We start from the raw sequence: 27,527 nt of genomic DNA on the forward strand, positions 1-27,527 counted from the left end.
AAACCTTGGCAGCAAATCCTGAACTGCTAGTTTTCATCTTTGGGAACCGTGTGAATTTGGTGAAATGCTCTCAGAGCCTTCTGCATTGCAAATTTGTTTTTCTTAGTCCTCGCTTTCTAATCTACTACTTCTTTTGGTGTGTTTTGTTGTCAGAGACGTGGAGGTTGTAAGGATCAGGAAGATGGTTATGATTCCTTGGAAGACAAATTATCTTTGTTGTGCTCCACAGTAACTTCCATCACGATTGCCTGACCTGCCAGCAGTCTTTAGGATACAGGTCTTACGTCAGGGTGGTTTCAGGAATGTTTCTCCACCCATGAAGCAGTAAATTTATTGGCAGGGTTGTAGGGCCAGGGATGCCACTTACCTTTTTCATTCTTGAATTGTAACTTATGCTGTGTTCCTGAAGAGCAGAACTGAAAGATTTAGTCACCATCTGAGCTGGCAGAGGAGTGCACTTTTTTGTAAGAGCTCTTGGAGACACTCTAGGAGACCCTTAATCTCTGCTGAGATCCTGGATGTGCTCTTTTGCCTAACGCCTGTAATGCAAAGAGGAAAATGCTCTTGGCAGGGTGGAGTAGGGCTGGCTTGCTGGTTGCAAAGATCCAGCTAAAAAGGCGAATAACCAGAGCCCGAGAAGGTGTGGTGCAGCTGAGGGACAATACCAGCATGATTTGGCAGTTTGCCCATACTCACATAAGATGCTACTTTGTGATATTTTGTATATGGTAATTAACATGTTCATTAGTTGTTTCTTGATGTGGGGAATATGGAGTTTGCACCCTTGTACTTGCAAGGGTAGAAAGAGGAGAAATGTGTTAAGTCTGTTTTCACTGGTAAAAATTGGAGAACTAGAGAAGGTAGGTAAGATGATACGTGTTTTATGTTATTATGCTGCATACTTTCTGCAGGAGAAAACAATGGTTGGAGGTTATGGTATCTAAAATGTTTTGCGTATCTATGAAAATCAGAGTCTGCTCTGCTAAAATCTGAAAGCTTTCAGTACTTGCCTGTTTTGATTGTTGTGGAGAATAGTGGCATTTAGACTATGGGATTATGTATTTGAAAGAAGGGAAATAATAAATATGACAGAAGTAACCTATGAAATAGAAATCTTGCAAAAATTGGGTGGTTCTCTCTCTTAAGAAGTGGGGAAAAGGTTAGAATATCTCTGTCATGCCATTTACATGTGGCTTGTACAGCCTAAATAGCCTGTTTTTTACTTGTCACATAATTGCTCCACAATTAATGACCCCAGCATGCACTGAAACTGGTAATAGGGAATGTCAAAAACTGTGGAAGAGACATTTAAGACCAATTGGTTCCTAACAGAGGCCCCGTTCTGAAGAATGGTATTCATTGCCCCAGTATTCAGTTTTCTCTCTTTTTCTTAGATTGAACACTAAAAATACGCTTTTCTTTTCTTGGCGGCTTTTGCTTACTCTTGTCATTAGTTGGGAGAGTCGTGTCAAAATTTGGACTTTTAATGTAACAGAAGAACGACATCAATTTCTGTCTGTGAAGAGTTAAAAAGAAAAATTCCATTAGAGATTAAGATTCCTAAATTTGTTATTCATTTCTTGTATTTACATATAAATTATTTTGGGCTTCTTTGTTTTTCATTTTATTCCTGCAATTTCCTTTTTTCTGTCTGATGCTGAAATGCAAAGCTTTTTTTTTTTTAATTTGGTAACAAAATCCCTTCCACATTAAAATTTGAAAGACTTTTCCTACAATGTTACTGCTGCTCTTGGCTAGCTGTTCCTCTTTTTTGTTGCATTTGGAAAAGTTAAGCTGTAGTTTGTGGGTGCACATGTGCGTGCAAACTTGATCTAGAGTAACTTCATTACGACACCAAATTTCTGAGGGTTTTTAGCAAATGATAAAACACACCCTGACTTTGGTACAATCGATGTAGGTTTGTCTCGGACCTGAGCATATGAATGCAGAGGGTGTGAAGCTCTCAACTGTTGGACGCTCGGGAGCTGCGGCTGGAAAGGTGCCTTTGGGCCAGCAGGAGCCGTGGAATTAAACTGAAACGGAGAGGCGTTGCGGTTTTTCTTATTTGTTTTAAAGGTGTGGGATGGGCCTAATAATGCTTACACTGTATTATGCTGGGAAAAAAAAAAGTTGAGAGCTACCTGACAAGTCAGTGATGAGTTGATTTTTAATCCTCATACGTGAATTTGCTAAGCTTTCAGAAACTCGTGAGTTGCTGTGGGTTATGTGACATTGCCAAAACTGGACTCCAGAAACCTTTTAGTCTTTGAACTTTATTTCCATTCTGTTTTTGGAGGGGAATGAATAACTTTGTATTTTAGCTTTATTGTATTTTTTTCCTGTTTTGCGGTTTCTTTCAATATACTTATTAGACAAAAATGAGTAGTAAAAAGTTTATTTGGTTTTGGGGAGTTGGAACATGTTACTGCTCTTAAGAATCTGCCACATGGCTTGCATCTGCTAAGTTGATAAGTAAATCCTGCTTATCCACCTTACTAAGTTAATAACTAAATCCTGTGCATGTTCTCAGTGTCATGGCTTATATTAGATTCATCGTTCACCTTGCTAAAGGGGACACAGGAGAGAAACATGGGGTCGCTTTTGTAAGCATTGAGGTAGTCCATGTTTTGTACAAAGCATCATGCAGGTGCATCTTGCTGCTCTTGGACAAACTGTTTTAAGTACTCTGTTTCTCTGAAGCTACTTCGTTAGCTCTTGCAAGTGAGAATCATGCCTGGGAAGAAGAGGGGAGAGAGCTTGTCCTTGCCTGTTTCATGACGGTGTGTTGCTTGCCTAATCTTGGCCTACTGAGCAGTCTAATATTAGTCCTTAATGTAGTAACATAGCTTCAATATGAGCTTGGTGCTTAAATCTAAGTATTTGTTAACCTTTTAGCTTTTTGAGGAGAATGTTGTTGAACAAGACCAGAGCAATTTTAACTCCTGTTAAATAAAGCCTCTAGCAAGCTGTCATTCCTGGAGCATATCTGTTAGTGTCAATGAGATTGTAGTTAGGGATGAGGAATGGCAATGTAATTCCAGTTCTTCTTAAAGATCATCATAACACAGTAAAAAGGAAGCTTGATGTGGAAGTCTGTATTTGCTGTAGAAAAATATTAACGGTGATACAAAGGGCTGTTGCAAGCAGGTAATTCTCCTGCCATGCAAAAGAGGTCTAGGATAGCCTTAGGAAGCAATATTGTCTTGCTTTGTGCAAGAGTTTTAGTTTAGGCGGCTAACACTGAAGTTAGTACTGATCTTAGAGTAAAGTGAGCGATTGCAGCCTGGTGCTGTACGTGAGGGCTGGCCACCGCGTAGCAACTAATGGTATTGTGTTGGCTCAGCTCAACTTGGATAAGGAACAAAAATATTTTCCTCCAAATCCAAATGGAAGAATATAGAGGTGTTCGTGCGGGACACTGGCACTGTGTCTGGCACAGGAGGAGCTGATGGGAGCGCTTGTTACCAAAGCATTTTGGAGCAAAGTGGGGGAGCTGGTGGCTGCTCGTGTTTCTTCTGGTGTGTTTTTAAGTTGTTACATTCAAGCATGAAAAAAATACATTGTACTGATATGAACGTTAATAAAGAGAGAAAATTAAAAGCCCTGGCGTCCTTATGTCCCTCCCTTTTCTATTTGGAAATGTGTCTGTCTGTCTCTTCAGTCTTTTGGTCAAAACATTTAGTAGATGCTTGGTTTCTTTTAGCATTTTAAGAAAGTGAGTCTTTGAAATGACTCTGCCTTATGAGTTTGCCAGGATTACGTTTTATTCAGGAAGCAGTGTTAGTGTTTGGTTGATATTTAAATGCTCTTTGATCTTGAATGCCCTGTTCCTCCCTTTAAATGATAGCAGCAGCTTTCAATGGGCAACAACCCTATTACTGCTTCCTATATCTATCTATTTGGTGTTACTGTCTAGAAAGTGGAGATTAAAGGGAATAAAATAATTACTTTCTGTCCCCCTAAATTCTCACTGTGTTTTTTCAGTAGGCTACAGCATTATTCGGATAATCAGCATAACTGGATGTGCTGTTTGATACGTACCGTACTCATGTGCTGTCTTATTCTAACGTATGCACCTGGAATCCGTATATGTCTATGGTCTGTTATAGAGCACATACTGGTCTTGCAAGGTCTAATGCTGATGTGGAAGAGTACTGGGATATATCTGTCAGTGCCAGCTGAATAGTTTTGCTGTAGTAAAGGTCTTCTGACACAGGATGGAAGAGCACCAAGTTCCATTTGTGAAATTTCTAACAAGCAACAATGCTTAGCATTTAAATTGTAACACAATAGTAAGAGAGGACAGTATGTATGATGATATGATGATATCAGCATCTAGTTTGTTTTTATAGAGTTTTATAAATCCTTGTAATCATGTGAACATCTGTGTATGTACTGCAGGATATGTGGAATTTACCAGAGTAAAGGCTGGAGCGGTTTCATGTTGTTTGCCCCACAGTGGAAGGTTTGGCTGCAGACAGTCTTGGGTGTCTCCCGCTGGCCATGATTTGTCTGATGGCAAGAAATTCAGCATGGGGCTGTGTTATCTTTTTGTGTCTAGCCACCATCCTCATAATTTTTGCTATGCTGTAGCAGAATGAGTTCAGTATTCTTGCTCTTTTGAGAAAGTTTTCCTTCATCTCTACTTGATAGTCAGCTTTGTTTCTTTTAGTTTAGCAAGAGGCAGACCAGGGACTCTTCTGTTCCTGTGAATAGCTGGGCACCAGTGGTTCTGCCCAGCAAGGTGCTAGTTTTATGTTAGACCACTGCTATTTTGGCATAGGAAATTAAAACAGAAATTGACCTTAAATGTAAATTTAGCCAAAATAAAGCAAGACTGATGGATGATATATAAATATTGGAGGATGAATCTTGTAGTTAACATCTGCTGACTAAGCAGGACTAAAAATCTTTTTTTTTTTTTTTTTTTTTTTTGTTTTTTTTCCCCCAACAGTTAGGACTCTGATCATTGCAGCAGTCTGTTGAACCAAATGACTGGAGCATTATTCCTCCAGTCAGGAGGTTTGGTTCTTTCCAGTTACATCTTGCACCATGTGATTGATTTTTATTTTGCTCCAGTGAACTCTCACCTCTGTTAAAAGTGCCAAGTTCTTAAAATCCGTCAGAAAGTCTCTTCCTATTTCACTGTCTTTTTTTTTCCCTAGGTGTTGGTTCAATAGCCAGGTATCTGCAGCTTTTCTTGGCCCATCAGGTCATTCTTCTGTGTCCCAAACCTTCAACCACCCCCCACCCCTTGATGCTTTCCAAAGTTTTCTGGAACAGTTCTTAAACATTTCAGAGATGATTTGTGGAAAGACATTGCAAAATATTATTGTGTCTTCATGGCTTTAATACAGGAACTCTGCAAATCTAGCTTTGGTATGTTTAAAAGGTTACTGCTTCCAACCACTTAGCCCTTTGGTCAGTTATTTCCAATCCCTTAGCAGATTCAGTAGAGAGAAATGCATGGATGTGGCTTTCTGATAACTATGGGAAGCTCAGTGTTTTGATTCAGCCCCTGCCCAACTTGAGATGTTGGGCTTTGCACTGAAAGAGTTGGGGTATGGGCACAGGTTCTTTCTGCTGTTGCTGTCACCAAAGAGGTGGCTTTTGGTGGAGAGGTGGAATATGCAGCTGTGCAGGACGTGGCTTCGTGCTGCTCTAGAGAGGCTCATCGAAGCCCATAGCCCACTTCAGTATTTTAGTACCCTTTCAGTCTGTGAAGGGGAAAGGGGGGCGATGCATGCATGCAGTTCTGCGTGCCTTCTCTTAACATGTATGTTGCTCAACATTATTTGAATACCTCACCTCTACAAGCAAGGGAAAACATAGTAATTCCTTCTTCTAGCGTGGGGCTAGCTCTCATGTGACAGGGCTTTGGTAGGGGATTATCAGATTCAAGAAAATTAAATAAGTTTGGGGGAGTGTATGTTGTTGGACCCATTCTTCCATAAATAAACTCTTTTCAGCCTTGTGTTGTGACCTTGCTCACAAATCAGCATAATACTAGTTGTTTAAGAAACTTGTTATTTTCCATTTTTAAGGCAGAAATTGCTTTTGCTGCCCACTTTATGAAAACAGCCTTTTAGCCCACAAGGCATTTGAGTTAAAATACTCATGTATCCTTTTGCATGGGAATTATGTTGCTTTTTCCTTCAACCTTCTTATCCTTCCTTCTTCAACCCTGTGCAGCATCTTGCTGCTTCATGTGTTGAAGGGTACGTGTACAAGCTCTAGGAGCAGTTGCAAAAGGGAGGCGAGTGCCTGGCAGCATAGCATCACAGGGAACGGCGCTGTTACACAATAGATGAGGAAAGGATTAATGAGAAGAAATGGATGAAAAGAAAGGAATGTGGAATGGTAAGGAACAGGAAGCGTTTTTTTCATTTTAGATTGTGTCTTGCTGCTCATAGAGTATTTGTGACTTACCCCTTTAAGTGCTTGAACTGAACTTTCAGTGCAGCACTGTATGTCAAAGTTGTACTTGACTCTGGCACATGATAAAATATGTAATGTGTTGGATGCAGGACCTGTCATAAAGTTGTTTAAAAAAAAACCAAAACAAAACCAGAACAACAAAGAAAGCCCAAGTTTGTGGTCCTTTAGCTCCAGTAAATATTAAAGAACAAAATGCTTAACTGTTCTGTTAAGAGAGTTGTTCTTAGCCCTTTAGAACTGCATGTGATAAGAAAAAGATTATAGATTAACTAAATATTTCAAACTGTCCTTAACCTTGGCTGACAACAAAAATGTGAGTAAACCTTTACTGGGTAGGAGTGTACCAGGACATGCATCCTTTTTTTTTTTTTTTTTTTTTTTTTCCATTGAGCAATTCTGCCCTTCCAGAACCTGCGTGTGTCGGCACAACAGAAAAGTGTGTGTACGCTGCTTATTTACACCTTTATAAATCTTAATAAGGGTTTATAATGATGGTATTGTGGCTGAATATAGAGTCTGTTTACTTCCTGAGGGATGTAAGAGTGCAGCCTTCCGACCCGAAATTGTCAAACACTAATAGGTAAAAATTGGGTTGAAGAAAATGTTTTAGGAGTATTACAAAACAATTATACAAAATTATTTTTAATGCTGTGCATTTAACTTGACTATCTTTTGGCATAGTTTAACTCCATGGAATTTCTAGTTCCAGTGCAACAATTCTTTTAGATTTGGTTTATGTATAAATGTTTCACTAGTATAGCTATCTACGTAAAGTATACAGAAACTCCTAAGTGCATGTTTGTGCTGACAAATACACTGGTGAATTTAGGTTAGCAGAGTAAGACAACTGGCACAGCTTACTCTACAGAAGTTTAAGGCACAACACTCAGTTACAGATCTATTTGTATGGCCTGTGCCCTAAATTGTGGTATAGTGAAGCATAAGAATAAGTCTAATACTGTACACATGATCATACTTGCTTTCTATTATACAGCCTTGCATAAGGAAATCTGTGTGATGAATTCCCAGATGAGATCAGAAGAGGGTAGGACAGTATTTTATGTCTTGTGATGTCCTTAGGCAGACCTGTGTTAAGAGTTTCATGTAAAAGTGATTATTCTAGGCATAGGAGAATCTTCCAGCGGTCTTCAAATGATTCCCTAGCCTTCAATCTGTGCTTTTTTTCCTTGCAGACCTTTCAGCAGCCCAGAGAAAATTTGCCCATTCTCTGAGAGACTTTAAATTTGAATTCATTGGTGATGCAGAGACAGACGATGAAAGATACATAGGTAGGTAAGAAGTGGCTATAAGTGGCTATATTTTGCTATACCATCCTGCAATGTGATTAAACTCTTTTTTTTTCTGGTTTTGTATTACAGATGCATCACTTCATGAGTTTTCAAACTTTTTAAAAAATCTGGAAGAACAAAGAGAAATTTTGGTGAGTTGCAATAAAAATTTTAAAAAGCTGCACATATAGCAAAGAGTAAGGTGAAAGTCAGTTGAAGTTGCTTACTGCTTTGTTAACCACCAAGATGTTAATACCAATAACTTTAACCGTGAAAGCTCTCATTGTGCAGCCTCTGATTCTGTCGTCTAGAGTTATAGACAGCAGCTAGTTCTCATTAAAGAAGAAACCTGTATGGTAAGGACAGATAACTATGAGTTGGTTTAAAATGGTAGTGCCCTGATAAATTATGGCAGGGGTGAACAGTAAAACCATCATAAAGTTGTTTACCATTTACAGTAAAAAGCAAGATGAAAAACTTAATACTGCAGCTGGATGTCCAAAGTTGGAAAGTTGGCCAAATTTGGATCCAGGATCTCTGCAGCTCCAGCTTCAACACTTATGTGGATTTGGGATGCAGTCTGTTAGCTAGATGCAGCAGCAGATTTAAAAACCTTGTCTTTGTAGGTGGGCTTTCTGGTGGAGGGTTGCATCTGCTCTATTGTGTAGGGGGGAGCATTCTTCATTCATGTGCCTGTGATTGGGATTTTAGTGTAATACGGGTCAGGTTGGCTGCACATAGATTGTGGGCTGAGACCTCTTCAATACACCTTGCTATCTTGATTTCCTAAATTGTCCAGAAGATGGGAGGCTTCTTTCTGGATGGTACCATGGTTCTCCTCTGCAGTTACATGCCTGGCTTTCTTTTCAGAGTTGGGGATTCATAGGGCAGATGATGTGTACCCAGTTTTCTTCTGAGTGTGGTCAGACCCTGCAACAAGGAAATGCACTTAGATCTGCTTAGATAGCAATTATATTCCTTAGTATTAGCTGTGTGATTGTATCTTTATCTTCCTGGAAGTCAGTGACCACTTGGCATCGCGAAGAGGAAACTGACACTAATCTGTGTTCTGTGTTCCTCTCTGCCAGAAGCTGTGCCTGCAGTATAGGAGTATGTTAGATAAGTGAGAAAAGAATTTTTTTTACAATATTTCTCTGTGGCAGTCCTGAGCCCAATAATAGTCATGGTTCCTTGAGTGTGCCATGTTACGTCCTGGTATGTTGTTCTGATCTGGAACCACATTTGGGTCAGAACTAGGCTCTGTGTGGTTCCTTGCATGTTCCTGAAGAATACTGTCTTTACATAATAGAGACAACTTTTCAGTATCTTCAGTTGTTTTGCCAAGTTGTAGGGATTTGGTTAAGTATGTCTGAATGCTGCTTTTGTTTTTCCTAATTCTGAAGTATAGTCTTTACTCTGCTTTTTCTTGTCTGCCATCCAAAGATGGATTTTACGTTAGTGAAGTTGCATACATCTAATTAGTGAAAGTCTTTGGGAAGTTTTACAATGAAAAATACTTTACAGCCTGTCACATTTTTTTCCACACTATTTTGATATCAGGTGTTTGAGAGATGTCAGCTTCAGGACTTCAGAATTGTGTGGCATGTTTCAGTGACTGTATCAGTAGATCTTCAGCAGTGAAAGATTACCAACACTGTAGGCTGTGCAGAATCCGGTGCTGTCTGTATAGTAAACCACTTCTGTTTCTCAGACTGAATGTCACAAAACAGTATTACTTATTTTTTTGGTATGCTGCCTATGCTTACACAGAAGGCATTATCTCACTAAAAGTTAATTAATGTCAGTTTCTTGATAAGAAAAGTATGAAATGCGGTATCTGTTAGAACAGTGACAGTTTGATGAAAAACTGGGGAGTATAAAATATTATGGGGCAAATATTTAATTCCAAACAGAATATATTCTCTAAGTTGCAAGATGCATGGCTCTGTCATTGCATCTGTAGTCTAGCAAGTGTTACATATTGTTTCTAGAGGAGATAATGTAACAGTGGCCCTAAGTCTCTGAGAAAATGATTGTGTGGTGGTGACTGGTAAAGATCATTTTCAAGGGCTCCTTCTCTGACCTTTTTTTTTTTTTTACTTCTCAGTAGATGTTTTACAGTGGCATGAGCTCTAGGGATACCCCCATGGAGAATATTTTTGGGGCCTATTGCACTCACAGATGTTTGGAATCAGGTCAGGGATCCAAAGACTTTCCATTAAGATGCAAAATATATAGCGGGATCTTTTTCAAAAGCGTTCAGTCATCTTTGTTAAGAGTGCTTGTTATTGAGCGTTTTTCCCCTTACCATTCTGAAGATGACCAGAAGGTTTTTGACTGCTCACTTCAGTTTCAGTGCAGAATTGCAGATAAATTTCAGTCACATAAAATAAAATTAAATCAATGAATAATCATAGAAGTAAGGGTATTTCAGATATTGCTGTGCATTGGGATTTTTAGATATTTGAGAAAAGGGTTATTTTTTTCACGAATGTATGGTAAATGAAACAAATGTGTGCTTAAAATACATTCTAAACTTAAATGATGTACTCATTCAGTTATACACTTCTCATGGTTTTCTGAAAGTATTGTTTGTGGTGAATCCAGAGTCCCTAAAACTTTCTATTAGTGTTTACCATAAATTTACTTGTTTGGCTATCATTTTTCTGGTGAATATTTATTTGGTGGATATTTTGTAATTTCATTCAGGTGTTGGAGTCTTGCATTTCATGGTTTTACCATTTTTCCCGTCTCCAAAGACTGCTGAAGTTATCTCCATACTGTCAAAGGATTTAGTTGCTTGTGAAAAGGGAAGTCGGCATTAATCCAGACATTTCACTGAAATTGTTATGGAGTGGCCAATGCAAAAACAAAATACATTTTTCTATAGCACCATAGCTTCGTGACATTCTCCAGGGCAGATAGGAAATAGGTCACTTTGTCCTTGGGGATGTTCTGGAAATGATTTTTACATGTTAAGCATGAATGGAGTTGTAGGACTTAACTCTGCTCCTTTGACATTACAGCAGTGTTGTGGAAGTGCAAGGGATGAAAGGGAACTTTGCAACGGTGGTAGGAAAAGGTTGGGCATGAACAAGCACCAACATGGCGATGCCAAGATTCTCTGTCCCACTACCACCTTCTGCTTGCCAGGGAGAGCACCAGACCTCCCAGGTCCCCTGATGGCAGAAATAGGTTTGATTATTGCGGTGGGCCCAGAACAACAGGCTTTGCTGGCTGCCCTCATTTAAGCTGCATTGATGAGCAGTGCAGGTCTACTTGTAGGTCCCGATCTCCTTGGTTCTTATTCCTCTTCCTCCTCCTTCACCTTCCTTTTTACCACCTTCATACCTCCCTTCCTCCATCCCAGTCTTCTCCCACATGACCAGCCTGCTGTAATTAGTTTACCCTCGTGATTCCAGTCTTGCTAAATCATAACCAGATTTGATAGCGCTTGTACTGTTCCCTCAGTAATCTTAGCAGTACTTGGCACTACCGGTGCGGTCACCCTGATGTGCTGGCTGTGCTGCTCCCGCTCCCTGGAGTTTCTCCCTCCTGCTCTTCAGCTCCTTCTGGAGTTCAGCTGTTTCTCACATAACTCTCCCTTAACCACGCTGGAAGTCCAGTCACCCCTCATGGTGCTGTCTGTAACTTTTGTCAGCTTCTCTCATGGTTACGGGCCGTGTCCAGCAATCTCTTGGGTCCTGCCTAGTAGTTTCTCACGCCCTATTCAGTTAGCTTTCTCCCATGCCAGGACTGAGTGAGTTGGCTGCATTTGCCCACAGCCCCGACAGAGATGTGACTTGCATCTATGCCTAGATGATCCCTGATGAGTGATGATCTAACCTATTCTTTAAAAACGTTCCAAGGTCAGAGATTTGTCTATTTTTACTCTGATGTTTATTCTGTTTTTTTCACCTGATATCCATCCTAAGTCTCCTATACTGAAAATTAAGCTGGGAACTATTTGAGAACTTTTCTACAGTAGTTAGTCATGGAGTAAAACGGATCACTTATTTCCTTCATAGTAGCATTTTCACTCTTACCCTTTCAAAGTGGTGTTTTACATCTGCATTTTTCCTTATTCAATTTAATTACACTGAGTTTAGACTGTCAAAATTATTTTCAGTCCTGCTTTCTGAAAGCACTGACATTTTCTCTTGGATTTGTCACTCCTCATAGTTTGTTAGTCTGGTGGAGTTATTGGTAGGTCACTCCGTAAATTGCTACTGAAAATTGGATCATGCAAGAAACTTCGTTGTAGTTTCCTATGTAATGCTTGAAATGTCCTCTTAGCTGAAGAGTGTTTTTGAGGGTAGTTTTGCAACGAGGATGCTGTTTTCTCATTCTTCCTGTGGTTTATTTGTTAAGACCAGGTTGCCATCTTTGCTTTTGTGAATGTCACGTGGGTCAGCATTGCAGAGTGCATTGAGGAGATCGGCTATTGTGCTGATTTCAGAAAGGATACTAGATGTTGGTCCTAACAAATCCAAAGCAGCTTTTAACCTTCTATAGTATGTTTCAGGACTTTCAAGTGTCAGAGTTGCTATGCCTGGTCTGTAACATTCTCAGTTCCTACTTTCTCCTCCTCATCTTTAAGTTGCTGCTGTGTTTGCTCTTCCACCATCCTCTGGGACCTTGCTGCCTCTCCCTTTAGTTTGCTTTGCTGAGTTCCTCAACTACTCTAATGCAAAGCCCTTTCAGACTTGAATGCAATTAATTCTTCAGTTGTGTAATATAAGAATACATCTAATTGTTCTTAAAAAATCCTTACTCTCCTTAACATCCTTTTTTTTCCCCCCCATTTTGTTAGATGGCTTGCTATAATTACTGAGATTTTTTTTCCTTTGTGAAGATTTTTAAAATCTGCCATTATCTTACAGTCAATTGTTGGTTTGTTTTAATTCTCTTCCCAGCTGTATAATGGTTTTATAGCTTCCTTTCTCTCTGTTTTCTGAAATACATATAAAGAACCCCTTTTCTTTAGGGCTTTCTTTGCCCCTTGCCAAATAAAATGTGTTTTTGCCTTAGCCTTTCTAACTTTATCCCTAAGTACTTGTGTATTTCCTTTTTACTCCATTACATTTCTTTTTGTATAGGATTTCTGATACAATTACATTCAATTTACTATGTTCCCTGTCACTCCCCAAGGCAGTATAAACGCACTGTTTTACTTTGATAGTGTCTCTTCTATTTCCTGCTACAGTTTTGGCACACTTCTATTCCTTTGGCTATCTTTGGAGAAAAGATGCTACGTAGTTATTTTTTAAATTCCACCCCTTTTTTTTTTCTTCTTATGCCACATGTATCTTTGCAGTCCTGGTCAAATTTGATGCATCTCTCCCAATGCATTTTGCTGAACGCAGAATTATTCCCAGCATGTATCAGGAACATAATAAACTATTTATCTGTAGATATGTGAAGAAGTATCTCAGTTAAGTTACTATTTTATTTTTTCCTCTTCTTTCTCTTAAGAAAAAAGGGAGGGGAGAAGTTTTCCAGGTGTGGTTTCACAAGTTAAAAGAAGTTGTTAAGGTTCAAAGGCATACACTCAAAAGGTTAAAGGCAGAATTTAAATAATCTGTGCAAATATGTACTTATACTTACCTCATATCATGAAGTACTTAAGTGCATGAGTATTTATTTCACAGGTTAAGTGCTCACTTAACACATAGTGTTCATGAATAGTTTACTATTCCCTTTTGTTTGGTGACTCCTTGCATTTAGTTTACGCTGTTCCTACTCTGCTGGAAGATGGTGGTTTGAATTTTTCTGAGTTTTTCGTTGGTCCTCTGTACATGGGTGTTTAAGGGTTCATAAATCTTAATCTATCTTTACAGTAATCTGAAGAAATCTGTGTGAAGGAGCAATCAGTTTACTTGCTGATTGAGGGTAAAAAAAATCCAATGGTTTTGGATGCAAGATGCATTCATGATCTGTTCAATAAGAGTTCATGGCATTATACAGTACTTTGTATGTTCAGATATGTTCAGATGTTCAGATCCCATTAAGTCCACCGACAGCGCAGACTGCTAAATATATCTGCCAAGACAGTGGAAAAGACATAGTTCGTGACCACTTCTGAAATATTAGGCTGCCAACAGCGTATTGAACATCTCGGATGCAGAGATAGAGGCACAGGTAAAATGGAGTTTCTCAGGAACAACATTTGACTACCTTAATCACAGGACCAAAGATCCTTTTTTTCCTTCCTGCAAATTGTCCAATTTAATAAAATATTTTCCAGTTTTAGAAACAAGCAGAACAATTGCTGCCATATCTCGTTGCCCAGCCTTCACTTTTTCTCTGTGTGGCATGAGGCCAGACGGCAATCATATAATTATCGGAATATGGAACATGAATACAGAATTTAGACTGCTTCAAGCACATCTCTCATGTTTCGGTGATTCCTGACATTCAGTGTTTGATTTATATATTTGTTTATTTTTGAATGTTATATACAGTCTTCTGAAATTGTTTCATGAGTTACATATGAACTTGTGCACATTAATCTATAAAATAAAGAGGACTTATCTGTACAATAGGAAAAAAAATGTACAAAGCCAGTTCTGGGTGCGTTCCTCCCACCTCTGAGTGAGTGTGGCTGAGAAGTTCTGTTACCACTAGCTTCCTCTTCCAGATAATTTTGTGATCTCACATGCATCAACATAACAGAATGAAAATTCTCTAGTGAGTTATTTCATCAATGGGAAATGTTTGGAATTTGCATTGTAAAACTGTCACCAGTTTGGATTTTGCTGGTTGTTAATAACACCACTGTTTCTTGTGGAGGACAGCGCTGACAATAATCGAGCAGTTCATTCTTGACTGAACACTGAAGCCATTGTTCGCTGTTGGATTCCTTGCCTTTCAGTGGCATCTTTTTGCTCAGGGATGAGCTTTGCCATGAGCGAAGAAAATAGGCATTAAGCTATTCCCTTTCCTGAGCAGCCTTCTTGATTTGGCAAGATCTTTATACAACCGCTGATTTCAAAGCGTGGCCTGGAAGTGATTCTCCGCTTGTACAAGAACCAGACCCACGTTCTGGTGTGTCACACTGTTTGGCTCTTGCATATTGGGTTTGCCAGGGGAAGCTCTGTCTTTGGAGGAGTTACCCATGGCTTTCCTCCACTTCAGGTGGGGAAAAGCTGATTTGTTGCTGTTGGTGAAACTCTTGTCTCTCCTTATCTCTTTTCCTGTTTGTTATGTTTATGACTTTATAGTATTTTTCTCTTTATGGTGGAATGTATGTCATAAGAATGAACCTATTCAAAAGCCAGGACTATGAAATAGCTTTTAGTAAATAAACTTTACTAAAAACTATTTCTTTTTCTTTTTTTAAATGAAAGAATTTATTGTTTGTATTGTCTGCTTATGACACCAATTAGTTTTTGAGGCCAGCAGTTTCATGGCAAGTGAATCAATGCAAACAGTCTTTCAGAGCAGAGCACAGCATAGCAGATAGGTCATAGGAGGCATTTTTAGCTGTCTGTCATTTAGATCCTTCACAAAATTCCACTGAACAGGAAATAACCTTTGGCTAGAAGTGGGGACTCAGGGGTCCTGGCCGTAGATTCTCTGTAAGGCAAGGCTGCTGCTTTTAAAAGAACTAGAAAGTGCAAAGCATAGGAGTCTGCCTGCATGGTGGCTTATGGTGTAGTGGACCAATGGTCTAGGGAATTCCCCTGGCACAATTTGAGAAAGTTGTCATTGTCTTATGCAACCCCTGGGGCAGTTTTCTGGAACACCTAAGAGGAAAATGATTTGTTTTGTTACAGGTGCCTCCTGGCATCTCAGAAATGGCCAAAATAGATTGCATCCAAGACACATACATCTGTCCGCCTGACTCTTTTGTTACCAGATGGCTTCCTCCACAGCAAATGAACCCAGAGGAATGGGCGTCCCTTCTTTTTTATAGCTTCTGCACACATGCAGAGACACATAAATATTTATGTGCTATGAGATCCCCTTAAAAATCCTTTAACCTATAGATTCCAGTCCTTCTAAACCCCAAAAAACTCACACACCCCTGTTTGTAGTCCCAATGTGTGGCTGAGGGTCTTTTCATTATTTAAGATTGTAAAGCTACAGGGGAAGCTCTAGAGCAGTGATGCTTTTAGAAGAAGAAAACTTGCTTTTGAAAACAAACTAACGAGTTTTGGGTGTGGGTTGCACTGACTGCAGTCATCAGTGCTCCAGTTAAATACAAAACCAGTGCTGAGAAGTGGTTAGAGAGATACGCCACTCTGTCTGCAGGGCATACTGGCAGGAGAGTTGGCTGTGCAGCTAACTGGGAGCACATTTGTGTAACTGTAAGAGGAAATCATGTTCTCATGGGAAAAGAAAGAATAGAGATTAAGGTGTCGCAAGTAACTTCTGATGTCCTCAGTAGTGGAACTGTATCTGCAAAGTTACATAAAACAGGGTTTCAGGCATAGATCTTAATGCTTTAAGAAATTTCAGCAACAAATGTTTATGCGAAGCAGGAAAGCCTTTTTGGGGAAAAGACAATTTTTGTATATTCGCTTCTCCCCCAGCGTTGGAGGTATCAGAATCAGGCTTTTACTAGGCTGAATGTTGCAGTTTCTTAGGAAAAACACAGAAGAGCTATATCCTCTGAAAGCAGAAGTGCAGCTGTAGGTAGTAAATTTATTAGTAAGTAAATTTCTTTATTTAGCAGCAGTGTTAACTAATTTGTTCACGAATCACTGCTAGCTATGTCTTCCTTTCCACATTCTATGTTGCACTGAGTAGGGCAAAACTTCCTTCCCAGAACTAGTTTCATTGACGCTCACTCAGTTTCATGAGCTCTGCCCTACTGACTGGTGGCCTCTTTGCTTTGTCAAGGGGAGATACTATCCTGCCCCCGTCTACAAATAAATATTCCGAGTTGGTGCACTGGGAAACTTAAAAACCTCTTTTCTGTTTGGCATCTTAATCTGCATTCCAGTTCCTGGGATGAGAATTGGAACTCGGCACTCCTGTGTCGCTGTGCAGCCTGCAGCAAGGTGTACGTTTATGGCTTTTTTTTTTTTTTTTTTTTTTTTCTTTCTCAGTAAACCTGTCTTGTATGGGAGGATGCTTAGATTCAGAATGGAGCAGAGTCAGGGTACATATTTACCTCACCATCAGAGTTATTGATGAGCAATATGTAACTTCTAATTCTTCCAGTAAAGGCTGAGGTCTAAGGACATTTTTAGGATGAAAGCTGGGAGGCCACCGCTGCATTTGTCTAATAAGCAAACCAAATTTTGATTAACTGAGGTTGGTCTAGCCTTTGTAGACACAGGGGCCGGACTGAGCTTCTGGGACAGCTCTCATGGGTTGATGCTCCTTCACAGCCCGTGGAAGCAGTAAGACAAGCCTGGTTGTGCCCGCAAGGGGAGTGGGAACTTAGACAGACTGCTCCTGCCTGCTGCAGGAGGGTGAGAAAGCCTGAGGAGCATTGAATGCCGGTGGATGGTGCTGTCTGTCAGGCTACAGTGCATAGGAGGAGGTGTTTGGGGAAGCAGTTTCTCTCTAAACAGCTGTACTCCTACCTTCTGAGAAGGGAGGAAGTGACAGGCTAAATGGAGTCATCTTGTGGACTGGAACTGACTGCTAAGTTACCTGTTGGGTCTTGTTGACTTGGCTGATGAAGCAGCAAGCGGCTGTAAATGCACTTGCTAGTGGATTTAGTTTGTGCCTTTGTGGCACATACAACTCTAGGAAATGTTGGTTAACCCCTTAATCACCAACCTGTTACTTACTTTTGAAAAATATGGAGCTGGAAAAGTCAGGATTATCACCGTTCTGTACAACTTCTCTGCTTCAGCAGGTGACGTTTTGTAAAGACATCTGAAATTAGGAGGTACACACGAAGCTGAAACCCTGCTTTAAGATGTTATTGGAAATGTTGGATACAGTGATCTTCTGAGATGATGATGACGATTTTTTTTTTTTTAACTGCTATTGCCAGGTTTATGTTCAAGTTAAGTCAATTCTTTGACCTTTCTATACATGCAGCAAATAGAACAGGAGTGCAATAAGGAGTTTCAGACTGTTTGCCCGAGGCACGTGTGCCCATTGGATTAAACATTTCTTAAAGTATTCTTGAGACTTTGATATTCATAAAGCTGGTTAAGATACTGCTACTTGACACATGACCTCTTTATACTGATTAACTTATGAGTTACACTTACCATAGTTTGCCTGTCAAATTTTAAAGTTGAGTACATATTCCTTTCATGTAGGTTTGGATAGATGAAAGATACAAAGAAAAAAAGGGAACTTTTTTGTGCCTTTTAAACAGTACATCATAATCTGCCAGGATTAGAGGAGTAGAGGGATGAAAATTAATTTAAGAGAGGGATAAAACTAATTTAAGAGTCCAGACAGAATTTGAAAGAGAATGGAGCGTATAACTTTATATTAATGAATATTTAACTTAAATGCCTAACAACTTTTCTTGGAAATTTTACGTCTTAACATGGTCCTACTTCTTAAGGAAGGTGCAAGTGATAATGACAAATATAGTCAAGCGATCCATAACTTATTTCCTTATACGGGGAGAATTTTACTTTTTTTGTCTACTGAGCTGTTATCCATGGTTTAAAAAAAAAAAAAGAAAGAAAGAAGAAAAAAGTGTTGTTTTGAGTTTCCAAGTTCTAAATGAACTAAATTAACAATGAATAGCAGTGTAAATAATGTTTTTGTTCTATAAATAAGAACACTTCTTTTTGTAGCTTTTCATGACAAGCACTGGATTCAGACTGCTGGAAAACAGTGCGAATGCCTCCCTATTTAATCTGGTATCATGCATATTTTAATTATGAACTTTTTTTTCATATCTGCTAGTCAGAACAGCAGCTCTATAATTCACTGTTAAATTTACCAGGCCTGTCTTGGTTGACAGTTTCCCTTTGTACACATATAAACTCACATACGTGCTCATTTCAGTGAGGAGGGAATATTCCTCTTATATTTTTATATATGGGCCTGGTATAAAGCTCCATGACAATGACCAAAGATCTAAAAAAATCCCACTTCACCAAGGAATACTCAACAGTGCCATTGTTTAACCCAGACAAAGAAAGCAAAGGGGGTGACAAATCATAAATACCTGCATGGCAGGCAAAATTCTGTTGAAGAGGCATCTGTTAACAAAAGTTTAAGTTGTACAAAATGAGAAATGTCTTTTTTGGGAGGGGGGGAGGCTTGTTTTTGTTTTAATGAAATTGTTACTGGCATATCATACCACTGGCAGCAGTGGAATCTCTGTTGGCAGTTGCTGAGGGAACATCCCATTTTGATTTAAGGATTGTTTTCTGCTTCAAACAAATTCCTGTAGTGGTTCCCATGGTTAATGTTGCACAGGAGTGTAGCAGGCCAAGTGATTTGCAGCCAGCCCTGCTGGTTTATAAACCACAGCCTTTTCTGCATGTGGGGGTTTTTCTTTTTTTTTTCTTTCTGTTACATCAAGGTGCTATGATTTTCGTTGATTCTGACTTCATGTTCAGTATACATTCACTGCCTGTTGATCTTATGTTTCACTTTTTTGTGTAAAAGTTCAAACAACTAATAAGCAACTGGTTGTGAGATACTTATTTTTAACCTTCTGACCATTTAAGTGCTCAGTTGCTACCTTTAAATTCTTTTAAATGATTCCACTAACCATGGTGCTCTTACATCCTGGCAGCTAGCGTCATCCTCATGGAGTTTTGCTTTCGGGAGGCCTCATAGCTTTCTCCCTTTGTCAGTGTAGAGGAAAGTGGCAGAAATAATTTAAACTTCTTAAAGTTTTCCAATATAGGACTATTCTGTGATGTCTGCGAGTAGTTCCCCACTCTGACTTGTGAGAATGCTTGTGGTCAGCAAGGAGAGATCCCTCAGTCCTCAGGCGCTTCTGCTGTGTCCCAGGAAGCTCCTTCTGGTGCTTGATCCAGTTGTAAATCCAAACTGCTGTTTTCTTTCAGCCCCTAAGAATTTCCAGGAAAGTTTTGGGAGCTTGACAGAAATTGAAAAACCTGAGTATCCTAAAAACTGCCCTAGAGACTCCTGGTGACTGCTTGAATAGTTAGGATATAGAATCATAGAATCGCTTTGGGTGGAAAAGACCTTTAAGATCATCAAGTCTAACCTTTAACCTAACCCTGACATCCCACCACTAAACCATGTCCCTAAGCACCTCATCTATACTTCTTTTAAATACCTCCAGGGATGGGGACTCGACTACCTCCCTGACAACCATTCCAGAGCCTGACAAGCCTTTCTGTGCAGAAGTTTTTCCTAATGTCTAGCCTAAACCTGCCCTGGCACAACTTCAGACCATTCCCCCTTGTCCTATCATCCATTACCAAGGAGAAGAGGCCAACCCCTGCCTCTCTACAGCCTCCCCTCAGGCAGTTGTAGAGGGCGATCAGGTCTCCCCTCAGCCTCCTCTTCTCCAGACTAAACAACCCCAGTTCCCTCAGCTGCTCCTCAAAAGACTTGTGCTCTAGACCCCTCACCAGTTTTGTGGCTTTCCTCTGGACATGTTCCATCAATGCAACATCTTTCTTGTAGTGAGGGGCCCAAAACTGAACACAGTATTCAAGGTGCAGCCTCACCAGCACCGAGTACAGGGGCACGATATATACGCATAGGCTGCCAGGCGGGCTAAATCCTTTCTAGGACCACAGTCCAGCTCCTGTTTGGGGCATTTGACTGCTCTGGTTCTCTTTTGGTGAAGCGGAGACAGCTCAGGGACAAAAGGTTCTCCAGCCACAAAGTGCCTTCCCAAAGCCTTGGGATAAACTCTTCAGGAGATCTCTTTGCTGGGCTGGAGACCGGGAAGAAGATGCCCTGTTGTTCTTCCCCCACCCTCCAGCTGGATGCAAGGGTCTCCTGTGTCATGGTTAGCCTGGTGCTGCTGTACACTTTTGGAAGACAAAATTACTGGGTTTCCTTTTTCTTTTGCTCCCACCAAGGGTGCAGCGAAGGGTGCTTTAAGTGTTTTTGACAATATCAGGAAGTGGATGCAGAAAGAAAAAGTTTGGGCCATGAGAAAAGTGCTCTGAAGTTAGGGAGTATCTGTTGTATGGGTGACTGTGCAACATGCAGTTTGGCCCAGACTTGCTTGATATTTGGCTTTCCAGTTAGCTACACAGGTTAGCGTGCTGCTGTGGCTGTTCAAAAATCTGGGTTGCTGTGGTTACAGTGAGTTGGCAGGATGGCTCCCACAGTAATCCCTGCATGGCTTTGGGGGTGGGTGGGAGCAGACAGTGCTATTCAGATTTGTGTTGTGCCAGATCTCTAATACATCCCTCTTGTGTTTTATGATAAGAGCTTTTCAGAAGTGTTCCAGAAGGCTGGTCTAAGCCTGCAGTGTTTTATCTGAAACTTTTCACATTTGAAGGGGGTGGTGGCAGGGGGAAGAGAGAGAAAGCCTTCTGTTATATCTAAGGTGGGCTTCCAGGGAGCTCTGCCTGGGCTCCTGGCAGCTCAGCCCTGATGCCGTGATAAGCCTGCTCCTGCGCACAATTTACTTTGTGGGTCTGCCTTAGGACTGAGACTAAAAGGATCCCACCTGCTCCTCCACACCTCCGATGCTCTTGCCATCTTTTCCATGCTGCGGTTGTGTTGAAGAAGTTCCAAACTTTGCTGCAATTTCGAACATTTTTTTAAGATTTTAAGGCTTGTTTGCACCAAACCCAACCCTACTCCATCTCTGGTGAAATTTCATGTGAACTAGAAACTGTGTTTGCTGGCCAGATCTAATAAGCTACAGTTTTCTGTCTTATAATGGTATATTGTGTCCATTTTGTTTCTCTTTAGTAGGGCTACGAGGCTGTTTATTTTAAGCGCGCTCACTGGTGGCTGCTCACCCAATAAACTAAACCTGTTGTTTCGTAACTTTACACCTCTTGATTTTACAACTTAGGCTAACTTAAGGTTTTCTTAATGTAATTAAATGTAAATATTTGAAAATACATGTATCTCTCAATGCCTAATGGCTTTAGCCATACATTAAAACCTTATTATTTGCTGCTCAGGAGTCCATTCTACAGTTGTTTGTAGTGTTTCTTGTTGCAGAAATTTTTGTGTCCCCAAAGGAAAACCATTTGTCCTGTGTCTCATTCTGGTCATTGAGACCATCAACTTGATCTGCAAGACTGGCACAAGTAATGCAGTTGCAGTTTGCCTGGAACCTGTAAATTTCTGAAGTTTCTGTGTTTGATTTAGATTTAATTTTCCTGACAGTGTATTGAAATAAGTGAAAAAAACTTTGAAAGCTTGAACGAACTCAGAGATGTGATTTTTTTTTTTTTTTTTTTTTTAAATATTTTTTAATTTTGTTTAGGACTTAGGACTCCTAACGTGCATGCTTCTCCTTTGTTTTACCTCAGAGCTTGCTTGCTTGCTTCTTTCTTTTTATTGCTGATGCTAAAGTGACTTGTCAGTCTGGCTACAGAAACCTAACACATGCTTTTTTTCTTTAGGCACTGAGTGTTACTGAAACTCTGATCAAACCTTTGGAAAGATTCAGGAAAGAGCAGCTAGGAGCTGTAAAGGTTTGTCCCTCATTGTCTTTATGATAAGTTTCTTTAATTTCTCTACTTGGATTGCATTGCAGTAATGACATGTATTTGGCAGAGAGATACTGTTGTTATATCTCATGTATTCACACCTTTTTTTTTTTTCCTACTTTGAGAACTTGCTTCAGAAACAAATGAAAAGTATGTTTCAAGAAGAAAAGAGTGCGTCCTTTCCCTTCCTTCTCTCCTCCCCCTTCCTTATCTCCTGTGTCTGGAATAGGAGCAGTCCTGCTAACAGCCTGCCCTCTTTCCTAATGAGTAACCCTGTTCTGCTTTGTATTTGCTTGCAGTTGCACCAAGGTTGAAAAATATTAACTACTTAAAGGAGCTCACTTGTATGCTTTTAACCGTATTTTTACAACCTGCAAGGTGAAAATTGCCTTTGTTTTACTTTTTGTTTTAAATAACTCATTGCCTCTATATGAGTGGAAGAAAATAGAGATGGAGAGGCTAAAGACAGGATATCATTCAGAGTTGTTTGGGTGTGGTTTTTTTTTTGTGAAAGCATTCAGTAACTTTTTTTAAGATTGTCAATAAGTTGTGTATATTTAAAAAAGAAAAAATGCACCGTAAACTTTGTGTATTTTGGATAAAAGTAACAAGGACAAGTTGTATCTCTTTGTATCTGCCCACCTTCCTTCTTCCAGTGAGAAATTCAAATGCTTATTCAAAAAACCAAAAAAACCCCAAACAAACAAAAAAGAAAACCAGCTATTTAGCACAGTTTTCTGTTGCAAAACTCAGTTCATACATTTTTTAACTACCACTCTGCAGATGTTTTATTTTATAATTTTATTACTTCATCAGCAGTGATATTTAATAGCTAAGGTAATGTTTTAGTTATGAGATCGCTATGCATTTTGAACAGGAATGATTAACATGTTCTGGGTATGATTTCAGTGTTCACGAATGGAAAATGCTCTGTTGACCATAAGTCATTACAGTTCAATAGTACAATGAGCTTTGTGTAATTTTATGGACTTCTGAGAAGTCTATCAGACATCCCAACCAACATACAATAAAAACTTGGTCAGTAATACAGGGAGTCTTCTAAGGAAAAAGAGAATTCATTCTAAACGTAGCCTATTGTTACAGAAGCAGCTATAATGACTGGATTATTTCAACAGTATTTTTGGTGTTAAAGAATATTGCCATTTTTGTGGTGAGAACTCCTAATGCTTTAAATTATCTTGTGATCTTCGCTCATTTACTAGTCAGAATTCTGTCCCTGATGTTTCTAACATCACAAGTCACATGCACGCAGTCTGCATCTCACATTTTATTTGGTTGGATGCTTCTTCCCTTGTGTCTCCTTGCATACTGTTTCTGTGAAATTGAAGCTCTTATTTGTGATTTAGCCATTTTTTTTGGTCAGAATTCCCAGTGACCTTAAATAGAAGTGTCTTACGTAATTGTGTAACGTTTAAATGCAAGTCCTCTATAAAAGTATTTAAGTCTGAATTTTCTTAACTGAATATTAATTCAATATAATCAAAGTACTGACACTAGAAATATAGTACTGCTTTGCTCTGAAGCTCAAGTTATGGCATCTATTAGTGAAATATATCTGGAAATTTGTGTAGTATTTGCTTTAGGAAAAAATTACGCTCTACCATTACAAAATAAAAGTTGAACGTGCTGCCTCAGATCTTCCCATACCTTACATCCTGTGCTGATGAAATGGCCTAAGTTAGGCTTAAGAAGAAAAAGAAAAGAAAAAAAGTTTAGCTCCATATTGCTGGAAGTTGAGACCCTTATTGAATTTTACCCCTTAGTAAAAGATGTTGTTGCTCTAATCCCAAACTACATGTGTACAATTTCTGGCTTTGCCTATTTAGAAGTCAATAGCTCTTTCTTTTTCTGTCAGCACTTGACTGTTGACCAGTTCAATGGAAATTTTGCTAATATAAACACAGAGTTCGCCCCGCTACACTTTCTTCTTGATTTTTCATATGCTAATATGTTACTGTAATCACTAATCCCATACGCCTATATTAATGTTTCTCAGTTGGTAAGGAATATTGTGGCTGCTTTTTTAAAGGAAGTTCTTAGACTCATAATGGAGTAAAAAACCTAGCATTTTTGGTAAAACTCCTTGCTGAGAAGCAATCCTAAACAGCTTAGATCCCCTCTTTAATAGAATGCCATCTTCAGAATTCAGTCGTTCAGAGAATAAAAACTTATGCTTTATTATGTATAGTATTACTTATTAAAAATGAAAGGTTGAGAGACAAATATGAGCAAGTATGTCTGTAGAGTCTAACCAGTATGTTGGGTAGAATACGTTTAAATGAAATTCCAGAGTGCCGGATGATGGAAAAATATTTTAATTGAATTGTTTTCTTTCTGATGAGTAAATCTGTCAGTTCTTGAATATGTAATTTAATATTTGATTTTATTTATTTTAGATTATTTTCAACTGTAGTTGGTTATACTAAAAATAGCTTCAAAACTGGTTGGTTAATTTCATCAATACTGATTTCTGTCATAACACACAGTTAAGAAACTAGAACTGAGGAAGTGAAAGTGTTGTTTTATAATGTCTTCTACTAAAGAACTCGGATTTCCTAGAAACACTTAATGGCTCTCCCTTTTCCAATACTTCTGACTTTTTGATAGTCAGAGAAATGGGTTTGCACATGCAAATGTTACTCGTGTTTGTGAGAGATGCTCTTTTGCTAGCATAATTATATGTTTTATGGAGATTTTTCTTTGTTATATAAAGTCTTTTTTTTTTTTTTTTTTTTTTTTTTTTCTTCACGGGCACAATAGTGGTCTGGTAGAAGCAGGAATTCAGCACAGAGGTGTTTGTATGGCTTTAAAGTCAAGAAATCTTAAGGAATATGGAGCTGTATTTGCTTTGGGTTTTGAACTGTGAAACTGTTGGAACTTAATCAAATGACGTTTTTACACTTTCTTCCGTCAATTATTGAAAAAAATACTTTCCATGAAACTGGTATTTCCCTTGAAGTCCTCAATTCAAAACCAAGGTGATGTGGATGATCCCTGAAAATAATGAAAAATACATCAAGAAGAGGTGTTGATTTTGGCTTTTTAACCTAGAAGATGTAAGCATTCATGTGATAAACTTCACCATAGTGACGCAATGGGATTTCAAGTTAGCCTGTAAATAAATTTTAAAAATGAGTTGGAAGCATACTTTTCATTAGTTATTGGAGCTATGATAGTTTGTTTCTCTTTGATTAAATAGAATTTTAAAAGAAGAAAGAAGGAGGCTATTACATTTTTATATATAAATGAATGTTACTTTGTTTCGGTGTCTAGGAGGAAAAGAAAAAGTTTGATAAAGAGACAGAGAAGAACTACAGTTTGTTAGAAAAGCATTTGAATTTATCAGCAAAGAAGAAAGAGCTACAATTACAAGAGGTATTGTTGCCTTCTTTTTAATGCAAGCTACAGGCTTTTGAATAGGTAAATGTATTTTATGCAAATGCAAAGCCAGCATTCATAGTGGTAAAAGGAAAATTTCTGTCAACTGGAAGGGTTGGTGAGAAAGTCAGTATTTGCTGAGCTTAGTGGTGTACCCATAATGTTTTCTGAATTGAGGGCTTTACTTGATGTGTGTATGATATACTGAACATCCTGTTAAATTTTTATGTAGTTACGGGAAACAGCAGAGTGCAAGTATGTTGTGAAAAACTCTGCATTTCTTATGAGACTTTAGCATCTATGTAATTTGCATTGTATATATTGATCAAATGTACTGTGTTAATGCTTAATGCAAAGTACAGCAAGACTTATATTCCTGAAAGAAGTGTTTTTGTGATTTTTTTTTTTTTTCCTTCTTATGTTTTGAAGATTTGTTTTTGTCAAGTAATGCTACAAAAAAGTTTGTTGACAATTTGTAACTTAAAACCAGATCTGTTTTGCCTGGCATTCCTTCTGTCCCTGTGGGTTTATTATCATCATCCTTATTTGTGATAGCTTTTATTTTTGGAGCAACAGCAAATAGTACATGAGACGATAGCAGAGAAATCTTGCAGAGGCTTGCTGTAGGCAGAAGGTTTTGGGTTTTTTTTCAGAGAAATGTAATTATGTCAGAATTATTAAAGCTTAGTCTATGAATGCCTTGTATCATTAATCACTTAATGTTTTCCTCAGGGGTAACTTTTTTCCCTGCTTTTTACCCCACCCCGAATAGTCTATGTCATCTTTCATAAAAAATAGTTAATGTAACTGGCAAGTTAGCTAGGAGCTTGAGAACTCAAATTGTTCTTGAGTTTCATTAGGGTGTTACTTCTCCATTTGCAACATAGGCTCTCACATGCATAAACAAGCATCTTTTGGGGAGTTGAGTTGTCCCAATGAAGTTAATGGGCTTTGCTAATGTGTCAGGACCTGTACTTTTATCAAATTGATCAGCTGCTGAAGAACTTGATGCAGAAAAGATGAAAAAGTATTAATTATAATCTCTTACTTGATGATATCAAGAACCATATTTCAAAGTCTGAAATGAGGCCTAACCTCAACGGAAAAATACAAAATGCCTGCAAGAGGCGTTTTGAAGCTGTATCAAATAATGGTCTGAAGTTTTAAAGCATGTGTGAAGAATAGAATTAGCAAATAGATTTGTTTTGAACGTCCTTCAAAGTTTTGTGAACAAAAATTCTGAAATCCTTCAGTCAAGCTCTTTTTGTGCATTGAATTCTGGAGTATAAATGTATAAGTAACTAAAAAAAAAAAAAAGACTTGCAGCATGTCATCAGAGTGCTAAATAGGAAAAACTTTCTTGCACAAGCTTAGAAAATAGATGTATATAATTGCATGGGAGCTTCCCAATTTAGTATTATACATGGCTAGTTGTGTCAGTTCCTGACTGGCATAAATAAAGGATGCAGCTATAAATTTGACAAAACAAATTGATGAAAAACATGCCATGTTGTGGAGCGTGTCTTACATTAACATAGCCTTGCCTTTGAATCTCTTAGTGGAGGGATATTCCTGAAATTTCACTGAGGCACGGTGTGTTGTGCCTTATTTCTGTATTTCTTGGGCATTACACAAAGTACAATGCAACAGCGAGTGAACTTGTTGGGTGCGTGGGGAGGCTTGTGGCTCAACAAAATGAGGAGTCGCGATAATTTATTCACAGGGGAATTGAAGGGATTAATAAAATGGCTGTGTTGGGTGTTGTATTCTTTGGGGGGTGGGGGTGGAGGGAGACAAACAAAACAATAACCAACCGAAAAACAAAGAAGAGAGAGAAAAACAGGCTTACATGGGG

The 27,527-nt window shown here is 38.9% G+C and overlaps 1 protein-coding gene across 1 annotated transcript in view; it reads left to right on the plus strand.

The window, feature by feature from the left end:
- Positions 1 to 27,527, plus strand: part of ARHGAP10 (Rho GTPase activating protein 10) — a 123,297-nt gene that overhangs the window by 5,590 nt on the left and 90,180 nt on the right. The window contains exons 2-5 of the mRNA XM_035899197.1: positions 7,632 to 7,727; positions 7,818 to 7,879; positions 22,187 to 22,258; positions 25,568 to 25,669. Coding sequence (XP_035755090.1) covers positions 7,632 to 7,727; positions 7,818 to 7,879; positions 22,187 to 22,258; positions 25,568 to 25,669 — 332 coding nt within the window. The remainder of the gene's footprint in view (positions 1 to 7,631; positions 7,728 to 7,817; positions 7,880 to 22,186; positions 22,259 to 25,567; positions 25,670 to 27,527) is intronic.

This window comes from Egretta garzetta, unplaced genomic scaffold (genome assembly GCF_000687185.1).
Source record: "Egretta garzetta isolate BGI_Z169 unplaced genomic scaffold, ASM68718v1 scaffold258, whole genome shotgun sequence".
Lineage (NCBI taxonomy): Eukaryota > Metazoa > Chordata > Aves > Pelecaniformes > Ardeidae > Egretta > Egretta garzetta.